Here is an 18,389-nt window from a genome sequence, read left to right on the forward strand (position 1 = left end):
TTTCTGGAGCGTTACGCGCTGCAAATACGCACCAAAAACGCATTGTGGGCACACAGCCTTAAGAGAGGGTCGCGAGTCACATCCAGCTTCTGCCCCATCACAGTAGTAACACCCAGAGCCCCCATTACTGGGATAATGACAGCCAACGTTTTTCCACAGAAATCACACCGGGGCAGTATACCAAGCTCCAGGGGTTCCCACCAGAGCTGTGGAGTTGGTAAGCGAAACCTCCGACTACACAGCCCTGCCTCACTACTGAGCATGTACATAAACTGCAGCATAGATTCTTCTCAATTAAAAGCAGAGACCCTTAGATCATTAATAGAACAGACATTTATAGGACATTTCATAACTTTCCCAAACGCTTATGGAAAATTTTACAGCACATCCTGCATGGTACTACTGAACCCAATTTACTACATATTTTAGGAGTTGCAGTCGGTTCATTTTATACCGACTCCACCAAAATGGACACAGACTTCACACAGCCCTGGTTCCTACAATACCCCATTCAGTATTCTCGCATCAATCACTCCCACCACATTGCTGCATCCAGCTTCAAGAACCTCTTCTGATAGTATCTTCCGGTCTCCAGCTACGGCCCCCAGCACCTCATGCTTTCAGGATTTCCTTAGTATTGCACAGATGAGAGAACCTGTGGCAATTTCTAATGCCTTGATAATTCCCTCACCTGTGGAATATTAAGGAATCCTAAGAACATGAGGTGTTGGGAGCCATGAGGACTGGAGTTTGGGAAATATCATCACCCTAAAGGCTCTGCCTTCTCTGTCATTTCTGCATTATGTATATAAGGAAAAAAAAAAGGGAAAATTTCAGCCTACCATGACTATGCCATAAGGGTCCACTGGGCACGGAGATCCTTGGTAGCAAGTCCAGGGATGAGAAGCAGTAGGAAGTCGATAAGAAAAACTCCAGCACCTTCTCCGTATTCATCACAAGAAATGTTGGCCATATGTATATATGTGTCTTTTAACTATAGCAATGTAACCTATGATTAAGAACCCATGTTTGGTTCGAAACGCGTATGGTCTGCCTTACATATGGCGCTTTTTTAATGGAACTAATAAAATGGACGTTTTAACTTTACATTTCTTGAGATAGATATGGAGATGGTGCTGGAGTTTTTCTTATCTACTTCCTACTATTTCTGCATTATACATATTAGTCTGCTGGCATGTTTCAGACACAACTTCAATTTTTTTGCTGCTGCCATAATACATGCACACTTTGCTGCACTGTCTATGCAGATAATTGATATTAAAAAGCAGAAAAAAAAAAGTTGCACCATGTCTGAAAGTAATTAAGATGATTTCACTTTTACATAACTTCAATCTAATTAATGAAACGAGGAGTCAGAAGTATGACAAATTTACAGCTGTTTATAGAAGCAATCGCTTCCCACACTATCGAGGTTGGGCAGAGAGGACCATGGATGTGTTGGTTCCAGTACAATGCCAGGAATCTAATCCTAATTGATGGAATTCTCCACATTTCATACAAGGTATCAAAAATAATGAAATGAACCAACCTCTGAATTATAGGTACTCTCCTCCATCCTTCCCATCTCCATGTCCAGTGGATTCTTCAGCGTCTGCAGGAAGAGAGCGGCTTTCCTTTTGCGTTCGGCTTGTAGTTGTTTCTCCTTGGATTCCTTGGCTGCCTGTGCCAGCTTTTCCCTAGCAGCTGCTGCCAGCCTATCCTCTAGCTTTTGCTTTGCTGAAAGAAGATGAACATGAATCTTAGTTGCTATTAATACTTTTTCAACTAAATGTCAGGTGTAAAATTATTTCACATCTGCAAGACTGTCTTCAAAATAAGGAAAGGTGTTAAAGGAACGGTCTATGATTAAAAAACGTGGCTGCTTTCCTCCAGCACTACTCCTGAGCACCTCGCGCCTCCAAACTGACATGAATAACTGTACTAAAAAGTATCAAAAAAATAAAAGACTCAGGCCCTGATTCATCATTTACATTTTTTAAGTCACCTCTTATTTGTCTTGTTGCCGTTTTTACTCCAAGTGCTTTAAAATAATGCTCACAACTTGTGAATTTTGCGCAAAGTCAAAACTAATTTTTATTTTTTTCAAGAAACTTTTTTTGCAACTTTTTGAAAAGTCGCAATTTATGAATCAAGCGAAAACGTCTGAAAAACCTAAGCTCTGCCCAGAAAGGCGTAAGTGGAAAGATGAATCTGGCGGAAACAAAGACAGGAGCAGAACACATAAAACTACACAAAAAATAAAGGCGCAAATACAATGATGTACCAGGCTCTCCGTGTGCGTTGTACAGTGTTATTCTTACTGCATTGCATATGGAGTTAAAAATTGCAATGTTACAAGTTATTAAAAATCCTCCACATTAAAAAATAGATTCTTCACTGCTTGTTGACAAGCTTACAGACCACTTTGTTAGTCTAGCAATGGTGGCTGAACATGCACAGTGCTTACAAGCTCTTACAACCGAGCTTGTAAGAACCACTCAAAAACTTGCCAGGATCGCTGGAGCGTACTCTCTGCTCCCGCCAGCATCAGTGTCCCTGCACTCTGACATTGCTGCAGATGCAAAGCAGCCGTTGATACAACCCCTTTAATGGCCATGAATAGGTTTGTAACCACATTTCTTTTTCCTGTGTGTTAAAAAAAATAAAATTAATTAAAAAAAAATAAAAAAATGGAGATTTGGAACTGGTCCTCATTGAAGATTTCCTCACTACGCACACTTGGATTTAGCTAATCCAATTTGTTTCTTTAGGAAAAAAATAAAATAAAAAATAATATAAACCATTTCCCATGTTGGTAATCTTTCTGATGAATCAAATTTCTCTGGATATAGAGAGCAGTGATTTTTATTGAATATTTTAAAATCGGACATATGCTTACAGGGACCAGCCTAAATTTTGCCATCCTACAACTGACCAAACTATTAAATAATTCTGGATAAGTAAACTCCTTTTTCCTCTCTGCAAAAATTGGAAATGGATTTTTATATAAATATCCCAGTAGATAATTGGCATGCAGCTTTTCTAATTCCCAGATCTTAAAATGTGCAAACAATCTAGACAAGTCAAGAAAATGAATGTACAGATGGCACGTTACATGCTTTACTTCTTATTGGTACCATTATGGGATACAAATGACTATTTGATTACAATTATGGTCTTTTTCATTTCCTCTTAAAGTGTTTATCACACAAGTTAAATGGTTTTATATCTTTGATCAGACTTTTAACCCATTCTTGACACAAGATGTTGCCCAAATGTTGTTGTTGCATGACTTTTCAGACAATTGCTGTCTCCATGTAACCATAGCCTTTGTCTTACATAGTTTACAGCTTGTTGACAAGGAGACTGATCACAAAGACAGGTCAAGATGCGAAAAAACTACATTCTAGGCTGACAAGTTAACTCATGAGATACTGTACCAGTCAGCGATATAGTAAGAAAATTGTAGAATTCAGAACAAACTACTGACTTAAAGGAACCTGTCATGCAAAAAAAATGCTATTTAGCTGCAGGTATGGGGTTAATCTGCAGGTTAATAACATTCTGAAGCTGCCCAACGCTTGAAGTGAGGCCCACTGACGGGAGGAAATGGACTTTATTCCTCTCTGAGCTTTCAGTCATAGGAGTGGGTCGTAGAGGCTTCAGTCACCACTGAGTGTATCGTGACTGCAAGTCACAGCTCCGTATTGGGCCGGCTGTCAGTCAGTGCCGGGGTGGGTTACAGCCACCACTCACTATGCACTGAGTGGTGACTGAAGCCACACCACCCCAACCCCATTACTGAAAGCCCGAGGCTGCTGGGAGGAATAAAATTAATTTCCTCCTGGCAGCGAGGCTCTCAAAGCAGGCAGCTTCAGGAAGCTAATAACCTGAAGATTAACTCCATATCTGCAGGTGACATGACAGATTCCCCTTATTTGCGTTGTCCAGGCTTTTACAAAACTCTGCAGTTACCATGAATGCAAACTTGTGAATCCTCACATCACGCGCTGCATGTGCTGTCAGGATTTTATGGTGTCGGCGGTGAGACCGAGGGGTCATGTGGCTCACATGTCTGGAGTCACATATACATGTTTAAAAAGAGTTAAAAACAAAAAAGGTTTATTGTTCCACTAAGGGACTTGAGCCTACAAATGTTTCTACGATATATTGTACTTTATATCTGTTCATCAATCTCCTGGAATACAGTGTACAAACAAGGCAGCAAAGGGGGTCTTCAGCAGACCACCAGCTACCATCGTAATCACACCACCAAACAATACAAGAAAAAAAAAAAAAAAAAAAAAAAAGGGAACAGAAAAATGAAAACTGTTTGGCATTAGGGTGGTTCCATCTGTGGCAAGGGTGTGACTGCATTGTCAGCAATTGACAGCGGCATCTAAGGGTTCCTGCAGAAGTCCGTGCAAATCAGTTTGACCATGGAGCAGTATTGCACAGGCTGGCTTCAGCTCTCCCGACTAGTGTTGAGCATTCCGATACTGAAATATCAGGTATCGGACGATATTCGCGGTATCGGAATTCCGATACTTAATTCCAATACTTTTAGAATATCCGATCCAGCCTGTCATCAGAATGCCATCGCAGCGTGAGAGAATTCTCCTGATTGTTTAAAAGCCGGCGGGCTGTAAAAAGCCACCGGCTTTTAAACAAATCACATAGCCCCATACTGCTTCCCCGCAGCCTCCCACCCCGATCCTCCGCTCCCCTCGCTACCTCCCATCCCAATGATAAGTTAGGACCGGGCGGGGAGCGAAGGACCCGGGCGGGGATGCCGGCAGTGAAAAGACTTCACCGCCGGCTTTCCCGTTCTGTGCTTTCCAGCCGGTTATTTCAAATGAACAGCTGAGGTATCAGGTGATGCCGATCAGCTGTTCATTTGAAGTAGCCGCGGTGCCCTCGGAGGGTTCATGCGAGTTCATGCTTGACTGCATTGCATGAACTCACATGAACTTTCCCACGGCCGCACAGGTCAGCCTCACCTCCCAGACCATCAGACCCGTCATGATTAGTGTGTGTGGGTGTCTGTGCGATGTGTGCGGGTGTGCGCGATGTCTGAAGGTGTGTGCGGGTGTGCGCTGTGTCTGTGCGATGTCTGCCGGTGTCTGCGTGCAGGCAAACATAGGCCGATGTGACACTACTACTCCCATCGGCCTATGTCTGTAACCCGTCCACTCGTGCCAGCAGGATCAGCTTGATGGGAGCAGTAGTTCCCATCAGCCTGATCCTGCTATTTAAACTGCCCCATGGTCCCCAATAAATTTTAAATACACGTCATTGGTGGCCAGTGGTTACCTACAATAAATTAGTTCATACATTACCTGTCCCCGCCGTTCTCCACCTAAAATAAAGTAAAAAATAAAAAACTACACCTATACTCACCTAGACACCTAATTCCCCGAAGCCATCGATCTCCTGTAATAAAATATAAAATAATAAACCACAACCTTATCCTTACCCCTCCGTAGTAGTCCACGAGTGTCCAACGATGATCTCCAGTTTAGAGCAGCCACATAGAATGTGACCTCTCTGAACCGCTGCCGCCGCTAGAATGATGGCTAGAAATTCCCACGGTACAGCAGTGCCGTAAAGGTCTAAGGAGCTGCGCTGACTGAATGCACTCCGGTGACCTCAGTCAGTGGCTCCAGCTGCCGGGAGCGGACGTGTTCCCGCCAGTGTGAGCTTACAGCAGCAATGACAGGTGTCACATCTCCAGATGTGACAGCTGTGCATGGGAGATCAGCGCAGGAACGTGGACAGGTAACTATTTTTTTTTGTAAACTAAGAATTAAATAAAATGGTGTGTTTTATTTCAAATAAATTATTTTTTTCTGGGTGTAGTGTGTGTTTTTTATTTTTAACTCAGGTGAGCTGAGTTCATTGGACATGACCTCGGCTCATCTTTATGCCGTCACATCCTGACACTGAGGAGCACAAGCATGCCTGCGCTTCTCAGTGTCTGCGGGATGACAGGCTGGATGGCAGCGTTCTGCTGCGGTCCAGCCTGTCATCTCGATGTAGCAGAGCTGAAGCTGTCGTGGGAACCATGGAAAGGTAAGGATGAGGTTGCATTATTATTTTACTTTTATTGCAGGAGATCGTTGGCATCAGCTGGAATGGGCGTGATGGTAAGTATGGTTTAATTTAGAACAATAAAGAATTGTGTGTTTATTTCAATTAAAGGACTTTATTCTGGGTGTTTGTGTTTTTTTTTTTAACTTTGACTATGGGGTTAGTAATGGGGGTATCTTATAGACGCCTCTCCATTACTAACCTGGGCTTGATGTCAGCTGGCATTATAAGCTGACATCAACCCCAACCCTATTACCCCACTGCCACCGCTACAGGGCAGTGGGAAGAGCGAGGCTAAGTGCCAGAATTGGCGCATCCTATGGATGCGCCATTTCTGGGGCGGCTGACGGCTGGTGTTTCTAGTCTGGGAGGGGGCCAATATTCATGGCACCCTTCCTGGGCTATTAATATCAGCCCCCAGCTGTCTGCCTAGCCTTTGCTAGCTATTAAATTAGGGGGGACCCCACGTCATTTTTTTGGGGGGTCCCCCATTTTAATAGCTAGTAAAGGCTAGGTATTCCACTGGGGGCTGATATTAGTAGCCTGGGAAGCTCCGTGGGCATTACCCCCTTTCCAGGCTTCAAACATCTGCCCCAGCTGTCTGCTTAACCTCTGCTAGAGACTAAAATTACGAGGAACCCTACACCAATTATTTTTTAAATAAATCCTTTATTTTAACACTAAATGACAAGTACAGTAATCAACACTGTCACTGTACTTCATATATATGTGACTGACATGTTTCTATCTATCTAATCTTTGTGTGATTCTCTATTCCTTCTATTCTAAATTGTCGGGTACTGCTGCTGAATTGCCGGCTGGCTTTTTTAAAGAGACGGTGCATGAAAACACTATATATTTTTTTTATAAATCCTTTACACTAAATGACAAGTACAGTAAGCAACACTGTCACTGTACTTCTTATATATGTGACTGACATGTTTCTATCTTTCTAATCTGTGTGTGATGCTCTATTCTTTCTGTTGTAAATTGTCGGGTACCGGTGTATGCCGCTGATGAATTGCCGGCTTTTCGCGTAATACATTCTACATTATTCTTAGTTGTTTTACTTCATGTAGAATTAACCTACAAGGAAAGAAAGGGTTTATTTTCATTCCGATATTTGTGTCCCATTGACTTGCATTGGTTTCCGGTATCGGAATCGGCGATATCCGATACTTTTTGGGTATCGGTGCGATCCAATCAGATACCTTTCGATATCAGGAAATATCGTATAGCTCAACAATACTCCTGACCCAAGCGTCACAGCTCCATATATTTCTATGAGGCTGGCACGGTCGATACAGGAGACAAGTGGCCAGTCTGTGCATAAGCGGTTTGTGCTCTGACCGATCTGCATGACCCCCTTAGCGGTTAATCAGCAGCGTTTGGCGCTTGCTCTGATCCCAGCTGGTAGACATAGGAGCTGGTTGTACAAGAAAGCCAGCACAGCTCCTGAGCCTGCTCCATACACTCACATCAGACATATGACGTACGTGTAATTCACGTGGTAGGAAGCGGCTTATTACGTTTTTAAGAAGTATCAAATATCTGGCCAAGATTATAGTTGTTTAGTAGATGCCCAGTCTCCAGGATGCACACAGGGGAGAGATTACTAAAACGTTAACATACAAATATTACAAATAATGGCCTAGAGCAGGAGTGGGGAATCTTTTTTTTTTGCCAAGGGCCATTTGCATATTTATACCATCCTTCGGGGACTGTACAAATTGCGCGCTAAATCCGCCCACAAAGTACGTTCTGGCGCTGCACTGGTGTCAGGATATATTTTATTAAACGTGCCTCAGCCGTCAGTAGTGAACACTGCGTGTGCGTACTCGCACAGCAAGAAGAAATTAATGGGCCGGCAAACTACAGCTGCCGGCCCACGCACTGCGGCCCCAAAGCATATGCCTGGGGGCCAGATAAAAGGTCATCAAAGGCCGTAGACAGCCCGAGATTCCCCACCCCTGGCCTACATGCATTTGGAACCAGGTGCCAGATTACGATATGGCAGGATGGTACTTACGGTAAATTACATAGGTAAATCTGATTATTCGATTAAAAAAACTGAAGACAGACAATTTTCATCTGCGCTATGTGAGGGTAATGTAACAACACAAATATTTGGCTGCGTAGCTGAGAGAACACCACATCTGCATACAAATCAACCTTCCTAAACATCTGGGATAAGTCCTGACATGTTAATTCAGATTTCAGATTCCAGCCTCGCCGCATCTCCAATCAGGATGCATCATCTGATTGGACTTGTAAAGACAAGAAAGAAAACGTGCAATAGTGTACAAAAGAGGCGGCAAGAGTCTAGCCATATATGTTTAACTCCGCAGGGCCCGGTGGCTTGGATTGATAGGTCTCTCCTGATATACAACCCCTGGCAAAAATTATGTAATCACCGGGCTCGCAGGATGTTCATTCAGTTGTTTAATGTTGTTGAAAAAAAAAGCAGATCACAGACATGACACAAAACTAAAGTCATTTCAAATGGCAACTTTATGGCTTTAAGAAACGCTAAAAGAAATCAAGATAAAAAATGTGGTGCTCAGTAAAGGTAATTTTTTTCAGACCAAGCATAGGGAAAAAAATCTGGAATCACTCAATTCTGAGGAAAAAAAATATGGAATCACCCTGTAAATTTTAGTTTCCAAAACTAACACCTGCATCAAATTAGATATGCTCGTTAGTCTGCATCTAAAAAGGAGTGATCACACCTTAGAGAGCTGTTGCACCAAGTGGACTGACATGAATCATGGCTCCAACACGAGAGATGTCAATTGAAACAAAGCAGAGGATTATCAAACTCTTAAAAGCAGGTAAATCATCACACAATGTTGCAAAACATGTTGGATGTTCACAGTCAGCTGTGTCTAAAATCTGGACCAAATACAAAAAGCATGGGAAGGTTGTTAAAGGCAAACATACTGGTAGACCAAGGAAGACATCAAGGCGTCAAGACCGTAAACTTAAAGCAATATGTCTCCAAAACAGGAAATGCACAACAAAACAAATGAGGAACGAATGGGAGGAAACTGGAGTCAATGTCTGTGACCGAACTGTAAGAAACCGCCTAAAGGAAATGGGATTTACATACAGAAAAGCTAAACATAAGCCATCAACCAATGGGCTAAGGAAAAGCAATCGTGGACTGTGGATGACTGGATGAAAGTCATATTCAGTGATGAATGGCGAATCTGCATTGGGCAAGCCGATGATGCTGGAACTTTTGTTTGGTGCCATTCCAATGAGATTTATAAAGATTACTGCATGAAGAGAACATGCAAATTTCCACAGTCATTGATGATATGGGGCTGCATGTCAGGTAAAGGCACTGGGGAGATGGCTGTGATCACATCTTCAATAAATGCCCAAGTTTACATTGATATTTTGGACAGTTTTCTTATCCCATCAATTGAAAGGATGTTTGGGGATGATGACATCATTTTTCAACACGATAATGCATCCTGCCATAGAGCAAAAACGGTGAAAACATTCCTTGAAAGAAGACACATAAGGTCAATGTCATGGCCTGCAAATAGTCCGGATCTCAATCCAACTGAAAATCTTTGGTGGAAGTTGCAGGAAATGGTCCATGATAAGGCTCCAACCTGCAAAGCTGATCTGGCAACAGCAATCAGAGAAAGTTGGAGCCAGATTGATGAAGAATTCTGTTTGTCACTCATTAAGTCCATGCCTCAGAGACTGCAAGCTGTTATTAAAGCCAGAGGTAGTGCGACAAAATACTAGTGATGCATTGGAGTGTTCTTTTGTGTGTTTGTTTTTCATGATTCCATAATTTTTTCCTCAGATTTGAGTGATTCCATAATTTTTTCCCTCTGCTTGGCCTGAAAAAAAATTACCCTTACTGAGTGCCACATTTTTAATCTTGATTTGTTTTAGTGTTCCTTAAAGCCCTAAAGTTGCCATTTGAAATGACTTTAGTTTTGTGCCATGTCTGTGATCTGCTTTTTTTCCAACATTAAACAACTGAATGCACATCCTCTGAGCCCGGTGATTCCATAATTTTTGCCAGGAGTTGTACACACAGGGAGAGACCTGTCACTCCAGGGCAGCAGGTGGAGAGAAGTTGCTGGGGACTCACCTGTCTGAATTCTCCCCGGCAGCTATTAAACTAGGTTTTTCTCAGAAATGCTGCAGCGTTTCAGAGTTAAACTTATATGGCTGAAATCGTGCAGCCAGATATATGCTGCCTGAGGATTGGGCAGCATGTAGCCACTGTCAGGTTCTCTTTAAATGGAATGTGTCTCTTCCACTACATCATTGTGCGCACAAATTACATAGCAAAAACCTTCCCTTTAATATGACGATGTGACTTGGGCAAAAAAAAAAAAGCTCTGCACCACCCATATATAAAAGGTTTTCTCTCAATATATTGGTACAAGCCACGCTTTGAGGACATGTTGGAGTACTCGGACCACACTGTCTGTCATTTCAGTACATATCAAAGGAAAAAAAATAAATTCTCATGTCTGATTCCACATGGGTGACATACATGAAGAGACATTTACTACCATGGGAGTCAAGACGTATAGGATAGGTAAAGAATATATGTGGCCTTGATGTGAATAGCAACTGGGGTCTGGCTTTTAATTTTCCAAAAGGAAATGTAGATTGCTTGATAAAGGTTCAGTTTCCTAATTTTCCATTGTTCCAGAATGTTTTCGATAATCTGAATGAATACATGTGCTCCAGTGTAAAGTGGAGAACTTTCTGGCTGTGCAATTGCACTTCAGACGACGTAACATGACAACATGGAGATGAAACTATATCCAGGCCAGAGGAAAAGAAGTCCAAGCTGCCAGAAATACCTTGCAGTCTGCTGCCATGGTACACAATGTAGTTATCCGGCCTGCTGTGTCACTGTACATAAAGCCCTGTGATTCATAGTAAAGACAGCAGGCATCAGAAGGGGCCGTATAACCTGCACAGTGGGGGCCACGACAGCTGTATTATGAACAGAAGATGGATATGGCGGTACATTACAGCTGAAGGGCCAATGTGTTTTGGTGCCAAACAGCACATATTATATGCAGATGCATGATTATCATTAAAACAGAAGCGACCCTAACTCGGGAGTCTGCTGAGCTCCTTGCTTCCTCCTGCCATCTTTACAATTATAACTAAAGGAAACCTGTCATCAGGATTTTGTTACGTAAACTCTTGGCATTGTCAGATTGGGGCTGTTTCACCGATTAAACCTGTGCCTGCGCATTTAATATTGTGGTCTTCTTTCATTAGAAAAAAAAAAAAATTGGCTCAAGCAAAATGGCGCCAGCGGTGGAGCATGTGCTGTAACATCTGCGCAAGATAGATGCTACTGCGAATGTGCCGTCAGCGCCATTTTAGATGCTAGTGCGTTAATTTTTGTAGGTTTTTTGAAAGACCACAATATTAACTGCGCAAGCGCAGTATTTAAAATAGGAGGTAGGTCACTGAAGGGTCAGGGACTTGTCATTAAGTCCAAAGCACCAAAAAACACCCCGCCCACAGTCCCGCCTCGGAGCACGAGAATATCATTAACTACAAACTGCAAACACAGATAAAACAACCACAGGATGGATTTCATCAACCTAGGTATCATTTTAATCAGTGTAACAGTGCCAACCTTACACTGCCTGTAATTTACTTGGCAAAATCCTGATTATACGTTTACTTTAAAGGGATCCTGTCACCTGAAATAACCTGCAGATTCACCGCATATCTGTACATTAACAGCGTTAACAGCATTATGCTCCCCGCCAGCATTCAGATTCATTGAGGCCGGCTGTAAGTCAAAGCCGGGGCGCGGTTACAGCAACCACTCTGAATACTTAGAGCGGTGACTGAACCCACGGTGCCCCATGACTGAATCCAAATGCTGACAGGGAGAATAAAGTTAATTTTCTCCCCGCTGCATTCGACTGAGAGCAGGCGCTGGGCAGCATAATGCTGTTACCCTGCAGGTCAACAGCGTTATTTCTAGTGACAGGTTCCCTTTAACCCCTTAAGCCCCGAGGGTGGTTTGCACGTTAATGACCAGGCCAATTTTTACAATTCTGACCACTGTCACTTTATGAGGTAATTACTCTGGAACGCTTCAACGGATCCCCCTGATTCTGAGATTGTTTTTTCGTGACATATTGTACTTCATGATTGTGGTAAAATTTCTTCGATATCACTTGCGTTTATTTGTGAAAAAAAACGGAAATTTGGCAATTTTCAAAATTTGAATTTTTATGCCCTTAAATCAGAGAGATATGTCACACAAAAGAGTTAATAAATAACATTTCCCACATGTCTACTTTACATCAGCACAATTTTGGAGCCAAAATTTTTTTTTGTTAGGGAGCTATAAGGGTTAAAAGTTGACAAACGATTTCTCATTTTTCCAACAAAATTTACAAAACCATTTTTTTAGGGACCACATCACATTTGAAGTCACTTTCAGAGGTCTTTATGACAGAAAATACCCAAAAGTGACACCATTCTAAAAACTGCACCCCTCAAGGTGTTCAAAACCACATTCAAGAACTTTATTAACCCTTCAGGTGCTTCACAGGAATTTTTTGAATGTGGAAGAAAAAAATGAACATTTAACTTTTTTCACAAAAATGTTACTTTAAACCCAATTTTTTTTATTTTCACAGGGGTAACAAGAAAAAACAGACCCCAAAATTTGTTGTGCAATTTCCCCTGGGCACGCAGATAGCCAATATTTGGGGAAAAAACACTGTTTGGGCGCACGGCAGGGCTCGGAAGGGAAGGAGCGCCATTTGACTTTTTGATTGTAAAATTTGCTTGAATAATTAGCGGACGCCATGTTGTGTTTGGAGAGCCCCTGTGTGTCCAAACATTGGAGCTCTCCCACAAGTGACCCCATTTTGGAAACTAGACCCCCCAAGGCACCTATCTAGATGCATAGTGAGCACTTGGAACCCCTAGGTGCTTCACAAATTGATTCGTAAAAATGAAAAAGTGAAAAAAAACAACACTTTTTCATTTTTATGAATCAATTTGTGAAGCACCTGGGGGTTCCAAGTGCTCACTATGCATCTAGATAGGTGCCTTGGGGGGTCTAGTTTCCAAAATGGGGTCACTTGTGGGGGAGCTCCAATGTTTGGGCACGCAGGGGCTCTCCAAACGCAACATGGCGTCCACTAACAATTTGAGACGATTTTCCATTCAATTTGTTAGCGGACACCATGTCGCGTTTGGAGAGCCCGTGATGTGCCTAAACAGTGGAGCTCCCCCACAAGTGACCCCATTTTGGAAACTATACCCCCCAAGGATTTTATTAAGGTGTATAGTGAACATTTTGAACCCAGAGGTACGACACAGAATTTGATAAAATTAGGTCATCATATTGAATAAGTTGTCATTAGTCTTGAGCGCAAGTGCTCGCTACTTGAGTTTGCATCGGGTACTCAGGTACGCACCATGTACAGCGTGTGCTCGAGTGACATGCTCGAGTCCCTGCTCCGCATGTTTCACGGTTATTAGACACCCATAAAAAAACATGCGGGGATCGCTCGTGCATGGCAGGCAATCCCTGTAAAGTTTTTTTGGCCGCGAAGCATATGGGGCAGAGACTCGAGCATGTCACTCAAATACCCACTATACTCAATGCATACCAGAGCACCCGATGCAAACTCAAGTAGCGAGCACTTGCGCTCAACACTAGTCGCCATATCGTCATCTTTTTTTCTTACTTTTAAAAAAAATCACAACCCCATCACAACCCTAACCCCAACCCTAACCGTAGCACAACCCTAGCCCCAAACCCAGCCCTAACCCTAGCCCAATCCTAACCTGAGAGTTTATTTTTGACGCCATTCCTTGTGCGGTATAAGTGATTAGACGACTTTATTCTTCGGGTCGGTGTGATTACAGCAATACCAGAATCATATGGGGTTTTTATGACTGACAGCTGTCACACACTAAAAGACGCATTTTTTGTAAAATCTAGTTTTTGCATCGCCATATTTTGAGAGCTATAATTTTTCCAGATTTTGGCAGACAGTCATGTGACGGCTCGTTTTTTGTGGGATGACTTGACGTGGTTATTGGTGCCATTTTCAGGCACGTGACATTTTTTGATCGCTTTCTATTCCGATTTTTGGGAGGCAGAATAAACAAAAACCAACAATTCAGGAATTGTTTTTTTTGTTTTTTTTTTATTCTGTTCCGCGCGTGGTAAAATTGATAAGGTAGCTTTATTCTTCGGCTCAGTACGTTTACAGCGGTACCACATTTATATCGTATTTCTATGTTTTGCACTTTTACATAATAAAAGCAATTTTATAGAAAAAAATTTTTTTTAGCATCGCTTTATTCTGAGAGCTATAACTTTTTTATTTTTCGGATGATGGAGCTGTATGGCGGCTTGTTTTTTGCGGGACGAGATGACGTTTTCAGCGGTACCATTTTTATTTATATTAGTCTTTTTGATCGCGTGTTATTCAATTTTTTGTTTGGCGGTATGGTGATAAAGCATTGTTTTTTGCGTCATTTTTTTTTTTTTTTACCGTGTTCACTGAAGGGGTTAACCAGTGGGACAGTTTTATAGGTCAGGTTGTTCCGGACGCAGCGATACCAAATGTGTACTTTTATTGTTTTTTTTTTATAATAATATTTATTGATGGGTACATTATATTTTTATTTTTGGTGGATTATTTTTTTTTTTTTTTTCACTTTCTGGAAGCTTATATAGTTTATTACTTTGTCCCACTCTGGGACTTTCACTTTTTTTTCTCTGATCGCCTGCATAGCATAGGGATGGAGCACCATCACTGTGCCATGCAGTCTGTCAGCGCCGGACAGGGAGAAGATTGTTTGGAGATGCACTGCGCATGTCCAAACAATCTTCCTGCTGTCTGGTGACCCGGATGTTGTCATGACGACATCGGTTCGTCATGGCAACACCCGGGAAGCCTTTGCAGACAGCGCTGGAAGCCGGAAGAGGAGGTGAGTATCTGCGATCACCTCCCCTTGCCCCCGCAATGCTGCGATCGACTTCGATCGCAGCATCGCGGGGGTTAATGTGCTGGGAGCGGTGCGTGACCGCTCCTTGCACATAGTACCGGGTGTCAGCTGTGACAATCAGCTGACACCCGGCGGCGATCGCGCCCGCACAGCCTGTGTGCGCGAGCGATCGCCATGACGTACCAATACGGGTCTGGCTCTTAAGTCCCAGGGCACAGACGCGTATTAGTACGTCAGATGTTGTTAAGGGGTTAAAGGAGTGTCCTCATCTTCTTTCTTTGGGAGTCCACCGTTCCCCTGTCTCCCAGCTTGTTTGCCAGGGAAAAAGTGCTCATGAAAATTGACAGTTGTGCCACAGGTATGAACTGAGCATCCTCCCATGCTGCTCACAGACGCAGATTTGTCTTTGTAGCATGGGAGTAAAGCAAGACCACTGAAGCTGGGCAGATCAAAAAAATCTGGCCAGTTTCAAAGCAGCAGTTGCAGACTCTTCTAAAGCATAAAACTGCAAGCAGAACGTACTCCTTGCCTAGGAAACCAGCTGCACTAAGACAGAAGTGGTGGTCGGTAACCTAGACAACATGTAGTAAACTATAAAACTCTTTAAAAAAAAAAAAAGGAATTTTTAATAAGTTAAAAGCGATCAACTTTGCAGTTACAAGCACTTTGTAATTTTAACCATTTAAGATTAGACAACCTCTTTAAGGGCAGTGTAAACCTCAGGAGTGCAGCAGGCTATTAGCATGAGGCCTATTTTCTATTTACCAGCAGCATATTTATTGCATTATGTAGCACAAAGACACAGCGGCCTGTCATAATAAATAGGATTTAAAAATAGCTTTTCTTACGACAGACCTGTTATGTAAATCCTAAATAAAAAATGTGCAAACTCCACAAATTTTCTTGATTAAAATGACGATATCTTAGGGGAATATGGTCTAAGAGGTTACAATGCTATTTCAGCTCAGCACAAATTGAGCTTTTCCATGCAAAAGATAAGTGGAATAGATTGAATAAATGATTTGTAAATATCAGCAGGTTTAATGTCTCCAAAAATAACTACAATTGACGTTTACAATAAAACGTATCACTTATGCCCAATGCTGGACACTAAAACGTCCCATTTCCAAAAGAACTTCAGATTCCATTATATGGCAAAGATCTACACCAGCCAGGACCTTCAACTTTCAGCCAAAACAAAGCAATAAATAATTTTACTCTTCTTTCCATGTTTTGCGGATCAGTGGGGTCCCAGTCCCAAAAGCCTCTCACACTGCATGGATAAGAAGCTCCGTGCATGAGCTTATGCTGGGCAGTGAACTTCAGAGCAGGTTTTTTGGAGCAGTCACATAGGTCTCAGGATCTGGACCCTCGTACAGGCAATGTGAGACACTGAGCTCATTTATTGGCTGCCGCGCTTCCTGTGCTGTAAACAATGACAGACATCAGAAGCAGGGCGGAAACTCTGTGCTGGACCATGGTAGGGGGAGTAAAGCACAGTTTGTTATTTAAAATAAACTGCGGCCAGGGAAAAGGAGTTTCCTGAAACTTTAAAGCGTTTCCCAATTTTGTGTTGATAAAGCTATGCAACGTTTTATCATACTTTGTGTTCCTATTCCTCACAATCTTGAAGCTCAAGTGAGGACATTTTGAGGCAGTTTTCTGAGCCAAACACAGGAGGGCACTTCTCACTTTTGTAATCTTTCTTGGCTGAACACCTGAAGGCTGTTATTCAGCTGAAACGCGTTGTGTTTAATGGTTTTTAATAAATACCATCCTTAGGAAGAAAACTGTATCGTTATTCAGATTTTTAATTTCCTCTTTTGCAGTGGAGGCGCCATATTCCTGGATCTTCTTTCTCCAATAAATACATTGTGAGGCCACATTGATTCATTAAAAGCACATAGGGTCCAAGAAGAGGATCCCTTTATGATCTTTATATGCCCTAACTATGCCTGACAATTCTTTTAAGAAAATATTAAAACTGGAGAGGCTAAAAAGATACCAAATGGTAATTATCTATGCTGGAAATAAGTGAAGTCTATAGAGCTTTGAGATAGACATGGTGTGAGAAAATACACAGGGCAATCGAGAAGTTCAAAGAATCAAAAATCTACATATACCTTGCTTAGCTTCGAGTTCCTCTGGAGTTAGCTGGGGTCTCTTCTCCTCCACTGCAGCGCTGCCAGCACTAACCAATTGGCTACTATTAGAAGTGCTACTGGTCTTACTTTGCTGGCCATCTTTGCTTTCTCCATCCTCTCCCTCCTCCTCACTGTCATCATCTAATCTTACTCGGTTTTTCTCAAGGGGCAAAAGGTCTGTTTCTTTCACCTTTATTGCAAAGCTTATTGGAGCAAAGGAAACTGAAAATACAATGGAAAAAAAATCATTAAGATGTGATATTACTAAAATAGGAGAGAGAATGAAGCCAAACAAAATAATCCACAATGTAATCCAAAAGGACAAGAAGGTAAATCTGGACATCCTCGCCAGTCGTAGAACCATAGCTGCTGCAGATCAGTGCTTCAGATGGCAACCACAAGTCCATCATGTAGCTAACAAGCTTCTTTAAGTTCCTACATTTTGAGACCTTGCAACGGATTTTGGGGTCGTGCAACATAGGTGTAGCTTGAAAACATAATATTCTGACTGCCTGCAGCTGCTCACTTGAGAGAGCTTACTGCATCTAGCGTTATTGAGTTTAAAGGGTTTGTCCTCTACAGGACCACCCCTTCTTAACTGCTAAAGTGCTCCAACAAATGAAAAAAAAACATACTTGCCTCCAGGACTCGTGCTGCTTCCACAATGTCATCATGACTGCCGGCTGTCACGTGATCTAGTTATGTATCGTGACTGCTGCAGCCAATGCCCAGTGATTGGCTGCAATCTATCAGTCTTCAGTCAGAGCAGACTTCGATTTAGTCACGTGACAAGGTCTAGAGACAACTGACATCGGAGAAGCGGTGCCAATCCGGGAGTGAAGTATTTTTCTTTTTTTTTTTATGTACGGTAGTTTTAATCTCATGTGTACACATAGACAACCCCTTCTTGACTGCTAAAGCCCCCCACATAAAATAAAAATATAAAACAGTATGCAGTAAGCCGCTGGGCTCCTAGTGCAGCCACAGGTAGTCACAAAGCGCAGTCAGTCCAATGTCTAGTATATAGATTGTTGTTGGCCCATCTACATTATAGCTCAATTTTGTTATTTTACTAATGTAGATTTTCAATGCAGTTAGATAAAGAAAGTCCTTCTGCTTCTAAAGAGTGACACTGAGTTATACAAAGAGATGCAAGTT

At 42.2% G+C, this 18,389-nt stretch overlaps 1 protein-coding gene across 2 annotated transcripts in view; it reads right to left on the bottom strand.

Annotated features, from left to right (window-relative positions):
* The window catches only part of SFSWAP (splicing factor SWAP), a 140,932-nt gene that overhangs the window by 60,972 nt on the left and 61,571 nt on the right, over positions 1–18,389 (bottom strand). For both annotated transcript variants that reach the window (XM_073676097.1, XM_073676098.1), the window contains 2 exons: positions 17,211–17,453; positions 1,550–1,737 (listed from right to left, as the gene is read on the bottom strand). In XM_073676097.1, coding sequence (XP_073532198.1) covers positions 1,550–1,737; positions 17,211–17,453 — 431 coding nt within the window. The remainder of the gene's footprint in view (positions 1–1,549; positions 1,738–17,210; positions 17,454–18,389) is intronic.

The sequence above is a fragment of the Phyllobates terribilis genome, unplaced genomic scaffold (genome assembly GCF_046119375.1).
Source record: "Phyllobates terribilis strain yellow unplaced genomic scaffold, ASM4611937v1 Scaffold_1__5_contigs__length_1240528914, whole genome shotgun sequence".
NCBI classification, from domain to species: Eukaryota; Metazoa; Chordata; class Amphibia; order Anura; family Dendrobatidae; genus Phyllobates; species Phyllobates terribilis.